At 46.0% G+C, this 13,677-nt stretch overlaps 1 protein-coding gene across 4 annotated transcripts in view; it reads right to left on the minus strand.

Moving 5' to 3' along the window:
* Positions 1–12,662, minus strand: part of FGFR3 (fibroblast growth factor receptor 3) — a 63,483-nt gene extending 50,821 nt beyond the window's left edge. For all 4 annotated transcript variants that reach the window (XM_083738318.1, XM_083738317.1, XM_083738316.1 and 1 more), the window contains exons 1-2: positions 12,543–12,662; positions 11,956–12,220 (exon numbers count right to left, since the gene is read on the minus strand). In XM_083738318.1, the coding sequence (XP_083594444.1) occupies positions 11,956–12,145 (190 nt within the window). In that variant the 5' untranslated portion in view covers positions 12,146–12,220; positions 12,543–12,662. The remainder of the gene's footprint in view (positions 1–11,955; positions 12,221–12,542) is intronic.
* Positions 12,663–13,677: the final 1,015 nt, after the last annotated feature.

A 13,677-nucleotide genomic window follows, 5' to 3' on the forward strand; every position in this document is an offset into this window, starting at 1 on the left:
ACTCTGGGGTTGCAGCGCTCACCTCGCTTTATTGGCCAAGGGAGCCGGCGTACAGCTTCCGGGTCATGTGGCCAGCATGACTAAGCCGCTTCTGGCAAACCAGAGCAGCGCACGGAAACGTCGTTTACCTTCCCGCCGAAGTGGTACCTATTTGCCCTTTGACGTGATTTCGAACTGCTAGGTTGGCAGGAGCAGGAACCGAGCAACGGGAGCTCACCCCGTCGCAGGGATTTGAACCGCTGACCTTCTGATCGACAAGTCCTAGGCTCTGTGGTTTAGCCCACAGTGCCACCCGCGTCCCACAGCACCACCCGCGTTCTTTAGCCACTAGCTATATTGGAACGGCAGAGTTTTTAATGCTGTATTCAAGGCTTGGCCACAATGAGGTCCATGTTTATACTGATCAAAGTTACGTGACCACGCAAAACTCTTCGCCCCAAAATTGCACATTCCTCTTGATTTGCATCATTTATGCTGCTGTCGTTACTCATGGGAAGGGGGCAAAGACTTTGCAGGAAAGGAAACATCACCCGGCCCACCCAAAGGAAAACTTTTCCCAGTACCCCTCTGGTTCCTCAGATACTATTGCCCCATTGTTTCAGATATAGCCTCTCAGCGATGAGGACTAGATCCTTAGTGGTTTTTAAAAATGAAAGTCAGGAAATTGAACTATGCATGCCTGTTCTACATATTTCCACCCACTGCATTTAGATTTGAAAAACAGCAAAAATGTAATAATAGCAAACACTAAGTAGCCTTGTCTATAACAAATATGGTTAGTTTTTCCATAAAATAAAACTCGTTCTTTTCTGTTTGAACATTTGTACTTCCCAGACAAATCAAAGCTCATATCTCTGAGGAGGCAGGTTTGCCTGTGGTCAGTGCGGTAGACATTTCTAGCTGTGATCTGAACTTTTTTTTGAAGGGAGATGGGGGGGGGGCATATTTTCTCTAACACCATGGTGGGCAGGAAAAAAGAGAGTCAAAAGCCACAGTCCAGTTTTGGGGGATGGGGCTTGCTCTGGGACCAGTTTCACTCTTTCTCTCTCCCTCTCTTTTTAATTGTTGCCAGTAGATTTCAGAAGAGCTTTCACCCTGATTTTCGTTTGGTTGGCTACCTCGTTTTTGATTATTATTATTGAATACAACCAGTATTTTATTTGTTATTAAGGAATTTCTATCTTGTAAATCAGATAAAACTTCTCAGAACAGGTAGCTTAACAAAATCTGCAGTAAATGACAACACACACACACACATACACACCCGACTGTATTTTTCCATGTATAAAACTAGTTTTTTTTAAACCAAAAAATTAGGTTTAAAATTGGGGCTCGTCTTATACACAGGTAGTGCTAAGGAGTATTTTCTTAATTTGGAGTCCCCCAAAATAGGGGCCGCCTTATACACGGGGGCGTCTTATAGGCGGAAAAATACGGGATAGATTATCTCATTGTAACCCACTGTGAACTATGGAAAGGGATCCAGCATGTATTTATTAGCAATATTTATATGGCACCAAATAAGAGAGATCTCTAGGCGGCTTACAATAATATAAATGTTTTAAAGCAAGCAAATAAAATAAGAGCAGCCTGGCTGAATAACCCATTGAGCATCCCCTTTCCAGCCATGGCCACCAGATGCTCCCAGGAAACCTCCTGGGAGAGAATGAGGAAAGCAACCTTCCCTTTTCTTGATTGCCCCCAGCCCCACCCTACACAATTGACACATAGCTGTCAACCGTCCCTTATTTGGCGGGAAAGTCCCTTATCCCAGAGCCGTGTCCCGCTGCTGTCCCTTATTGATGATGTCCCTTAAATTTCCCGGGTTTCAAAGGGAGCAGCTCCTCTCCCTCCCTCCCTCCCTGCCGGCCAGGGAGGAGGGAGGCTCCAACTGTGTTGCTTGGCTGCATTGCTCACCCAATAAGGAGCCTAAGAATGACTGGGGGGGGGGTGGAGCTTGCATGCCTTGTGCCAATCAAATTGGCCGCGTTGCCTGGGGACTCGCCTTTGCTCAGCGCTTCCCAGCGGAGAGGTGACGGTGGTTTTCCTTGCTGCATCCCCTTTGCCGGGTTGCTGCGCTGTGGGAACCACCGCTTGAGGCTTTGTTTGGCTGCAGGCTGGGCTTTCTGCCTTTGGCTCGGAGGGGCTCAGAAGTTGAACGTACCTGTGTTTGGAAAATCCCTTATTTTGGCTGCTGATCCCTTATTTTCCAGGCTGCTGGTCCCTTATTTTCAAATCTGTGACAGCTATGAATTGACACACGGAGGGTCCATTTAATTATTGTGTCTAATTCCTTTCCATAGGCCTGTCTTCTGGAACTGAAGGCAAGCGAGGACAAGCAAAACGAGATGGGCCCTTTTTTTATTCATTCTTACCACACAGAGACTGAACGTGCAGAGGGCAAGCGGCAGCCATGCATTCAACCAGAAATACACTTAGGATTCCTCCAAACAATCAGGAATCCCAGCCATGCAGGAATTCTCCCGATCACCTTTGCTGAACATGCAAGCACTTGCAATCCTGCTCCCTGCTTTGCATGTGGCAAAGAGAAGAAGGAAACAGATATCTGAAATATCATCTCAAACGAGAGTGGCCTTCAGTAGCTTACAATAGCAACCAACAACCTCCTGCCTTGTTCACAACATTCAGAAAACACCTCTTGTTTAGGATGGCTTTGCCAACACAGGCAGACTAAAAAGTGTAGCACCTTCACCCCTCCAAGACTAAATTTATTTATTTATATTTATTTAAGGCATGGTTGTTGTTGTTTTTCACAGAAATTGTGTCCTCCTTAAAAGAGGGAATGTGTTGCGGTGAGACCTGGAGACTGACTTCCTGGTTGTAGGTGGGTCTACTGGATAGCCACAATGCCCGATTGGTAGGTCCCTTGCTGCTGGGTGTACTCTGGCCAATGGGGTGCAGTCTAAACGGTTTGAGGGACCTATTTAACCCCTTGCATTTGACCCAGAGATTCTCTTTCGGCTCGTGCAAACAGTACACCTGCCCACTTCCCCCTATATTTAGGATATTTTGCGACTGACCTTGCTATGCCGTTGTGTGTCGTCTGTCCTTGGGACAGGGGCACAGCAGGGATTTTCCCCACTTGGCTTATTGGCTGTTGCCATTTGGGTTTCGCCTGCTGTGTAGCAAATCGTCACAACTTGTAAGGCTGCGGATAGGCTCTGGTTCAGGTGATAGGGATGGGAGAACGCTCTCGCCATCCCTATGTGAAGGCTATTCCGTTAAAGGAATCCAGGGACTCGATGGTTTGGTCAACCCCTGAGAGGGGGTTGTGCCCATGCCTGAGTCCAGGGGAGCATCTGGGGGAGTGAACAGAGTCTGTTCCCGGGCTTTTCCCCTACCTCAGGTGTTCATCTTTGTCTGACCTATGATAGAGCTCTGGGTCAGCACTACCGGCAAGTGTGTAGAGAGCTAGTTGAACCAGAGCCCGTGCAACCACTCACTTTTTCTGTAATCAATAAAGTTGTGGCCTAAATTCTGCCAAAAACCAAAACTAAAATTTGAGTCAAGTGTGTATTTATTTAGGGGGGAGGTCTCTGGGTCTGAACACACAAAAGGTTCCGAGAGTAGTTTTCCCAAGATGGTATCTGCCTGTGGGTGGGTTAGAATCTCAAAGACACAACACAGAAAGGAAAAAGTGGGATGAGGAAGAAAGAGGAAAATAAGCAAACTCAGGCACCAATTCTAAAAGTTAGAATCACTTGTAGTCATAATGACTTCACTGCAATGTATCTTACAAGTTTCCCCTAGTTTTGATGGTGGAGGCAACCGGGGGGGGGGGGAGCCCACCAAAATAAGGATGAGGCCAATACATTCACACAGAAGAAGCTAAAAATTACAGTAAAAATTAAGGCTCTGCCCATCCTCTAGCTTAAAAAAACAACACAATTTTATCAACACCGAGTTTTAAGTTTCAATCCGATAATACAGGAAGCTTACAATCAAAGAGCTGGTTTGTTCAAATGTGTATGTGAAATCCAGTGCCTAGCATAATCTCACTACCTCTTAACCACAGATGTGCTGATGAAATAATAATAATAATAATAATAATAATAATAATAATAATAATAATTTATTATTTGTACCCCGCCCATCTGGGAGGCTTCCACAGAGACAAAAAAATACACTAAAATGTCACATATTAAAAAATGAACAGGGCTGCCTTAAGATATCTTCTGAATGTCAGGTAGTTGTTTATCTCTTTGACATCTGATGGGAGGGCGTTCCACAGGGTGGGTGCCACTACCAAGAAGGCCCTCTGCCTGGTTCCCTGTAGCTTTGCTTCTCGCAATGAGGGAACCGCCAGAAGGCCCTCGGCGCTGGACCTCAGCGTCCGGGCAGAATGATGGGGGTGGAGACGCTCCTTCAGGTATACAGGACCGAGGCCGTTTAGGGCTTTAAAGGTCAACACCAACGCTTTGAATTGTGCTCGGAAACGCACTGGGAGCCAATGCCAGACAAGAATGCCAGAGTCAGCCTTCTGTGCAACCCTCTCAGGGTCTAGACTTGGCAACCCTGCACAGCCTTTATGTGCCCTGGCCCTCAGTCCCCAAGTCTTCTCAGTCTCCAGCTTATGATGCTTCTATCTGCACTTGGGTCACACACCTTGATCTAACTCTGCTACTTGCTGTGACCCTTTCCACCTAGCCTCTGGGCTCTCTGATACCTGCTGCATTCTCTTTCTCCCCACCATTCCAGTCCCTCACCTGCCCTGGCCAGATCTTCTTTCTTTTTTTAAAAAATATATATTTATTAACACTTTAAAGATTACAAAAAAAAGAATTAAACAAAACAATATGATACAATACAAAAACAAAAACACTACATAACACTAACCTTAAAACATTGAATTAACAAAACAAAACAAGAACAATTAAGAACACATCCAATAATTTTAACATCTTATCTTTCATTCACTTGTTTCAGCGACCTCCTCACGCCTCCCTTTTTGTATTCCACTTCAATTAACTGTTTCAGCAATTCCTTTCCATCTTCCTCTGTTTTCTGTCCTGTAATTTATCTTAACATATTCTAACCTTATTTTTCCCTTTAATGCATTAACAATCTATTTGTACTTAGTTCCTTATAACATTTCTGCTAAAGCCATATAACTTCATTCCAACATTTTTCTAACATTCATTGATTTTACAGTATTTCTGTAAATAATCTTTAATTTTTTTCCAGTCTTCTTCCACCGACTCTTTGCCCTGGCCAGATCTTCTGCCTACATGCCTGTATCATTTAATAGAACCATAGACTCACAGAATTGTAGAGTTGGAAGGGACCTATTTCATTAAGCTACATTTCCCAAGGCATGTGCTTCCCAGCCGGAAAACCAATCAAGGCCAAGACCTGCTTAGGCTCAGCAAGGCTGTTGCCTTGTATGTCTTTGACAGTTAGGTCCAGTCGCAAACGACTCTGGGGCTGCGGCGCTCATCTCGCTTTACTGGCCGAGGGAGCTGGCGTTTGTCCGCAGACAGTTTTTCCGGGTCATGTGGCCAGCATGACTAAGCCGCTTCTGGCGAAACCAGAGCAGCGCACGGAAACGCCGTTTACCTTCCCGCCGGAGTGGTACCTATTTATCTACTTGCACTTTGATGTGCTTTCAAACTGCTAGCTGGGAGCAGGGACCGAGCAACGGGAGCTCACCCTGTCGAAGGGATTCGAACCGCCGACCTTCTGATCGGTAAGTCCTAGGCTCAGTGGTTTAACCCACAGCGCCACCTGCATCCCCTGTATGCCTTTACACCACACCATATAAGGGATGCCTATCCCCCAAAGGCTAAGACCTATCCTTTCTAACAGAAGCCAGGCTGTGAAACCTTTGTTGCTAAAACCTTGTTCCTCAAGTAGGAATGTTCCATGCCATCACAGCAGCTCAGCCAATCAGTGTCAAGAAACTACGCCGCTACAAGCAGAATACAATATAGTCCAGTCTTCCTCAAACTCGGCCCTGCAGATGTTTTGAGACTACAATTCCCATCATCCCTGACCACTCTGGTCCTGCTAGCTAGGAATCATGGGAGTTGTAGGCCAAAAACATCTGGAGGGCTGAGTTTGAGGAAGCCTGATATAGACTGTCAGCAGATAAAAATATAATTAGATATGATTGTTGTTGTTTTTTTAAGAAAACAAAAACGGCTCCAAAAATAATAATAATAATTAAACGCGGCAAGATTACAAATCTTGTTCACACCATACAGCAGCTTGTTACGAAAGTGTCAGGTTCCAATTACGATGTCAACGATGTGATTTTGCTTGTGATTTATAGCAACTTAAAGCAAGTCCTTCTTATTAGAACCTGCGAAAACCGAACTCCGCTACAGAAATCCATGTTTTAACCTCTTTCTTTACAGAAAATCCACATAAAAACAGCAACAGACAATGTAAACTTGGCCACTGAACACAGTAGGACCAAACAGGAGCTCAGGATTCAGCCCCTGCTCAAGCTTTGCTGCATGACGGCCACGCATCACAGGTTGGCATGCCCATCCCACTTGCACAATATCCATTTGAAAGGAATAAAAGATACCCAGCAGCCCTTTTTTTGGATGACTGCATCTGCACTTGGCAGCCTGATATGCTTCTGTTTCCAGCTGTACAACTTAATCAAAGTATATTTCCTACAGGAACAGAGTGAAAGAAAAAAGGCAATTCTCCCAAGAAAGAAACATCTTACTTGCTTTAGCTGCTGCACTTTTCTTTCCCAGCAGAAAAGGTATAGGAGTCTTTCTTTCTCGGAAGAATCAGTGGGCGAGTTCAGGCATCATAATAAACCATGGTTTACCACAATGGGAACAAGCTTAAGCTAACCTCGGGCTTTGGAGCTTCTGACTCCTGGTGTAGCCACAAGTTTCAGTTTCCATTAGCGTTCTGTCTGAACCCATAACTGTGGTTCATTGTAACTACGGTTTGTTGAAACAGGACCATTTCACAACCCATGGTTTCACGCCGGCTTGTTTTAAGCAAGCTACTGCTCATAATAATCACACTGTGTTGGGTTCAGACAAAACAGCGAGCTGTGTTGAATCTAAATTGAAAATGAATGCTTCTGATCTCCTGGCTTACTGTCCAAACTAGCTCAGTGACTATGTTGGGAACACTGTACCGTCCCAACGTGTTAACCAAGAGGCATCAACTTCTCCTTGACTAATTCAGCCATTCCTATAAGGAAAATTAGCAATGTCTCTGTACTGAGCAGGAATTCTGATGTGCTCAAAGGTGACCCAAGGGGTTCCTAGGTCTTCCTAGCCACAAACTACACTTCTTCACTTCGCATGTATCAAGACCAAACCCCAGATACCTGCACTCTGCTAAACGGCCTCGGTCCAGTATACCTGAAGGAGCGTCTCCACCTCCATCGTTCTGCCTGGACACTGAGGTCCAGCGCCAAGGGCCTTCTGGCAGTTCCCTCACTGTGAGAAGCCAAGTCACAGGGAACCAGGCAGAGGGCCTTCTCGGTAGTGGCGCCTGCCCTGTGAAACGGCCTCCCACCAGATGTCAAAGAGAAAAATAACTACCAAACTTTTAGAAGACATCTGAAGGCAGCCCTGTTTAGGGAAGCTTTTAATGTTTAATATGTTATTGTATTTTAGTGTTTTGTTGGAAGCCGCCCAGTGTGGCTGGAGAAACCCAGCCAGATGGGCGGGGCATAAAAAATAAATTATTATTATTATTATTATTATTATTATTATTATTATTATTATCTCCCTCACTTGTTTTAATGTCAAAATATTCTCCAGTTTATTCCTAACAGAGGGGTTATTTTGCTTTTAAGTTTGCACTTTTAATGCAGGTATGACCCTGGTGTTTTGTTTTGTTTTGTTTTGTTTTGTTTTGTTTTAAAAAGAAGCTTTTCTGGGGTGCTCTTCTGGTTTTTTAAATAAAGAAGTTGTAATTGTCAGTGGGTTGCTTTTTCAAACTACTGTAAGCTGCTCAGAGAACCCATGGGCTGAAAACCAGTGTATAGCTATTTCAATAAAATAACTGTATGGCTCAAATAGTTTTCTCCCCAAAAGTATGGGATTGTTGTTCTGTTTGTTACTTTGTTATGTATTTTATACTGTGAACCACCCTCTGATTCTCAGATGAAGGGTGGTCTGAATGTTTAATAACAATAAAATAATAAGTATTTGTTGCTCTTTGAATATTACAGATACTTTTATCTGCCAGCTAATAAACATTCTGTCTCAAGAATATCATTAGATCCAGAACACTTAATGGGTAAGATAAGGGGAGGGGGAGTTTCGTTTGTAATGGGATTTTTTTTCTGTGGAAAAGAATTAAAATGGGTGTTGTGGAAACCACAGTACAATTGGGACAGAGCACCTCACAGACTCCTTAAAATGTGCCGCTTTTATTTTTATCTGTCTGCTGTCTAACAACACAGTAAGCACTACTTGACATTCACTGATCGTACCCAGTAATATCTTTATCTGAATAAGAATGCAAATTGCAGGAGCGCTTTTTTTTTATTATTATTCCAACGCCTATTCTGTGGCGGCTGAATAGAGTGACCACATGTTCAAGGCTGCAAACAAGTTCACTGACCTCCCTAATCATCTCTGCCATTGCGAGTGAATGACATACACGGTCAATTCTGCCTTGCCTCTCCACTTTCATTCATAAAAAAAATAAATGACATTGTTCTTGCAGCAGTCCCGAGAAAAAGGAGACGAGAGCAATGCAGCCCAAATGAGGCCCCCAGTATTTTCAGTTCGGATTCTATTCAGCAGCAGACCCACCATCTGCCTTCTTCCTGCTAACAGCAGAACACCTCCCTGTAGAGATGTCAGAATTTGCACCACCTCCACTAATAGCTAGTATTCATATTAGCAAACATACACATACCTCCAGAATGCCTCCTTTCAATGTGTGTTTTATGTAGCTGAGCAGAAGCACAAGGCAGTAGCTGTTACAACTTTCACAGCCCCGTGTGGAGAATTAGATCACTGGGGAAAAATGCTTCCAAGCCCCTTTATGGAAAATAAGGTCTTGAGCTGTGTTAAAGGCAAAAGCGGCCGAACAACAAGCCTCAGTAATGAATCAGTACCCCCACGGCCCATTTGACCAGGAGAAAGTGTTTGCTTGTGACTGTGCAATTTGCAGATTCAAAAGTAAACATCTGTGTTTTGCTTGGCTGTGAATTTCTGTCTTCTATATACAAGTGATTCAACAGAACCTTTTCTTATGGACCATTTTATATTGATAATTCATTCAAAAACAGGCAATGATCAATCAAGCATCTCTCTCTCTCTATACACATATAATGCAATATATAGTGCAACTTTGCTTGTGCTGCTAAGCACTGGGAACCATTGGAACCAATGTGCATTTTATTTAACAATCTGAAACCATTTGATGCTGTTTATTCCATTAGGATTATACCAACTTCTGCGCTCAGCAAACTGCACTCTTAGATCCCTAGTCCGAGATACAGTTCTTGGAAATAAAATGCAGTCGCACTCAGGTAATGCCATTCTTGGTAGCATATATCTGACAACAAGCCCAAGCCGATCCTGCTATATTTGTACAATACATGTTCATTGCATTTATATTTTTAAGTGCATGCTTTCAGAATGAAAATCACACACACATACAACATAATGTATGAAAAGGCCCTTAAGACTGCCTAAAGACTAAGACTGCCATCGGAGTCTATACAGCTGGGCAGTTCTACCTCTTTGAAAATGGAAAGAAGTGAAAATACTATTGCCAGAAAGCAATTTTGTAGACCCAATCTAGGGATTTCATCATTCTAAGACACCTCTGCTGGGCCCTTCCATCTTAACATTCTAAAAATATGTACACCATTCAAGTACTTATTCCTTCAGAATGGTAGTGTAGCTACGTTATTAGCAGTCATAATAGCAGTACAGCACAGTACTGTACAGTGAAGGGACTCAGTCCTAAGCTTGTTTGTTCAGAGGTCCCATTCTGAACCTTACAAAATGTGGTTACATACTCCAAAGGAATTGGGTTTAAAAGCTCAAAACAAGGAAAGAAGGAGCAAACACTGGATCAACAAACTGACTGTATACCTAGCGAGTTTCTGGACTGTTCTACAAGCCATGCAGCTTGTTCCATATACAGTACAAAACTTATCCACTTGGATCAAACTGAAGAGACGTTGCTCCATTATTCAACCAATTTAGTTGTGGGGAAATGAGCCAGGCGATCTACATGGAGACCCCAGCTTTTTAGTCAAACTTTTTTGAAAATAAAACCATGACCCTGGGTCAGGGCTCTTCCCCCCCAAGCCGGAACTTCATTTCGGCACCTCTCGGGTGGGCACCATTGGCATTCTAAGAGAAAGAGGGAGGTGTTCATGGTGAGTTCCGGCACCTCTCTTCTTTGAAAAATAGCACTGCCCTGGGTGATCTATAGCTGTACCAGGAAAACAGAAGGGAAATAATGTCCCGGTGTGAATAGCTGCCATGAAGCACATTTATTCCACCCTCATTTGTTTGCCAAGCATGTTTCATCTCTTTCCCAAACAATGGAAACCTGACACAGATAGAACTTTCTGCGCATGGTGTATACAGATGTATACCCTGACTTTTACTGTCTGCCAACAAAGGGGGAAACAATTAACTCTCTCTCCAAATGTTTAGTTTAAGCGATATTGTACAATGAGTTTCCCGCTTAAAATAAACGGAGCCAGTTAGATATTTAAAATTGAGTCATTTGGATATTTAAAAGTTTCAGCACAAATGTTCATGTCTCTCTTACTTCAATTTCTAGTTTCCCAAAGACCCCCAAACAACCCTGTTTCTCCATTCCCTTAAACGCAGCATTTGGCTGGGAGATATAACACTACAATGCACAGAACATTTCACTGAACGTGAGACTGGAAAAAAGGATTTGAAAGAAGGACTTGTTTCTTTCCAGTCCAGATTTTCAAATTTCAAAAGTACAAAGATATTTTGTGGGGGCCGAACACCCACTATTTCCAGCATGGAAATCAAGTTACGCTTTTCTGTGAAGCCACCGGCATCTAAGTGCATACACCCTAGCATTTGTCATTTGGCTAATGCTACAATAACCATTTGAGGTGCTTCTGTTTATTGGAGACTTGTAACAGTTTGGTGTTGTAATACTTCTGGTGGATCCAGCAGCAGTTTGCAAGTATGCAGGGAAAGTATCGCAAATGTGCAGAGCGGACCGTTCTGGAGGCAACAGAAACAATTCTATCCTTGCGTACTTCTCAAGAGAGCAAACTTAAGAGGCAGAGCTGTGCTTCTCTCTTGCAACAAACTACAAAGTCCTATGTAAAACTGTGCACAGGGGGGGTGGCATTGGAAAGGAAAAGTTGCCAAGCTGAAGCCAAGTCTTCTGGGACACTATCAGGCAAGTAGACATCCAAAGCGTGTTCCCATTTTAAAAGGCTTATAACCTTTTTAGCCTATATACCATGGAATACAAAAAACCAACCAAAAAACCCCAACCTTGTCTACTATATTCACGCCTTGCAGAAGAAGCTGTCCTGTGGTTCCAAAAAAGACGATTAAGCTGTTTATGTATGTCATGACAGCAGCTAGGATTCCTTATGCGCAAAAAAGGGAGGAAGGAGAAATTCCCACTGAAAAGGAATGGGTAAGTAAAATGATGGACTCTGAGGAATCAGCAAACCTAATGATGATTGTTTTGTGGAAGAATGGAAGCCTTTTGGGGGACTATTTAAAGAAATATTATAGCTTGATGGAATCGTGATCAGGATTTGAACTATGAGCAACAGAGGGAATGAGAGATCATTGTAATTATGGTTATGTTATAAGAGAGAGGAGATAGGGGTGCAGAAATAAGAAGCTACAGAAAACGGGATGGGAAGTGGATAAAAGAAAAGAAAAAAAATTCTTACGTTTTGGAATGCATCCGTGAAATGCTTAAAAATGCATTAAAGTATAACTGGGGAAAGCCCTCCTGCTTCCTTACCTAATGGTGCTCTTGTCGGCGTTTCTTCGGGGTCTGGAATAGGAATCCTGGCTGCAGGGAGGCTGTGCACACTGGCGACCAGGAAAAAGCAAGACCAGGCTCCCCACGCAGCAATCATTCCTCTCCTCTCGCTTCGGGGCAGCCCGCCGTGGGTCGTGGTGGCAGCGCTTCCTCGGCCCGCCTCAGCCATCCTCCAGATGCATGCTGCTCCGTGGGCTGGCCGGGGGTCTCCTGCTCTGGGTCCCCGAAGTGGCGGCCCCGTGCCCTGCAAGGAGTCGGGAGGAGAGGGACACTCGCGGAGGCTCCTCAGCGGAGAGGGCAGCTCCTCTTCCCCGCCAGCCCTGCCCCAGCACCGCCCGCCACCTCGGAAGGCGCGTCGAGCGCGCCTCGGAAGAACCATTTTTGCGCACCGTTTCCCCCTTCCCGGCCGGGTTTGCCCCGACAGCAGCCCGGAGCAGCCGCTTCGCCTCCCCTCGGGGCTTCCCTTCCCGCAACCCGACGCCGCTTCTAGGGTCCCGAGAGGGGCGCCGCCCTCCGATTAAGCCGGCAGTACCCGCCGGGGATGGCGCGGAGGAGCGGCCGCTTACCTGCTCCTTGGCGCCGCTGGAGCGCTTCTGGGCAGAGGCGCGGGCGGCTCTGCTCCGCTCCGCTCGCTCCCTCGCTCGCTCGCCAGCCTTGCCAGAAAGCCGGTCCGCCTGCCTGCCTGCCTGCCCCGCCTCACTGAGAGGGCTGGGCTGGGCGGCTGGGCTGGGCTAGCCGGCGGCCCCCAGCGGCGGAGAAGGGGCGGCGCGTCTTTGCGCCCAGGGCGCACGAAGCCCTCGAGAGGCGGCCCTTCGGCTGGACAGCGAGGAGGAGCGTGCGGCAGCCTACCTGAAGAACAGGGCGGGAAAGGCAGCCGGCGGGAAGCCCCCCCCACTCGGGCTTTCCCCTCTTTCGTGGCCGGGGGTGTGGGCGCCCGTCTGCCTCAAGAGACGGCGTGGCGTGTGCGGGTTTTTGGCGCTGCTGGGCGACGAACCAGGGCAGCTGCCTCCTGAGCTTTCCCACCGAGACTAAACGCTTTCCCTTCCGCAGTGACCACAGGTAAATGTAAAGGGACCCCTGACCACTAGGTCCAGTCGTGACCGACTCTGGGGTTGGGCTCTCATCTTGCTTTACTGGCCGAGGGAGCCGACGTTTGTCCGCAGACAGTTTTTCTGGGTCGTGTGGCCAGCATGACTAAGCCGCTTCTGGCGAACCAGAGCAGCGCACGGAAACGCCATTTACCTTCCCGCCAGAGTGGTACCTATTTATCTACTTGCACTTTGACGTGCTTTCAAACTGCTAGGTTGGCAGGAGCAGGGACCGAGCAACGGGAGCTCACCCCGTCGCGGGGATTCGAACCGCCAACCTTCTGATCAGCAAGTCCTAGGCACTGTGGTTTAGACCACAGCGCCACCCGCGTCCCTCAGTGACCACAGGTAGATATTAGCAAATTCCTTATCAAGTCCGCCTGTGTGCCTGCAATCAGGGCTTACCAGATTCACTGGACCATATTGTTTTGGACTGCCCTTTGCACAGCAGACTCCGCAAACCGATGCTGAGCAAGATATTGGACCTGCGACCCACGGCTCTGAGAGAAAGCCAAATGAGGTTCCTCCTAGCAGATAGGGACAAGGACTTTACTGCCCCAGTGGCAGGGCCGTCTTACCCATAGGCGGTAGGGGTGTGGGGCACTCGGGCGCC

This window comes from Podarcis gaigeae, assembly GCF_964106915.1.
Source record: "Podarcis gaigeae genome assembly, chromosome: 5".
NCBI lineage: Eukaryota > Metazoa > Chordata > Lepidosauria > Squamata > Lacertidae > Podarcis > Podarcis gaigeae.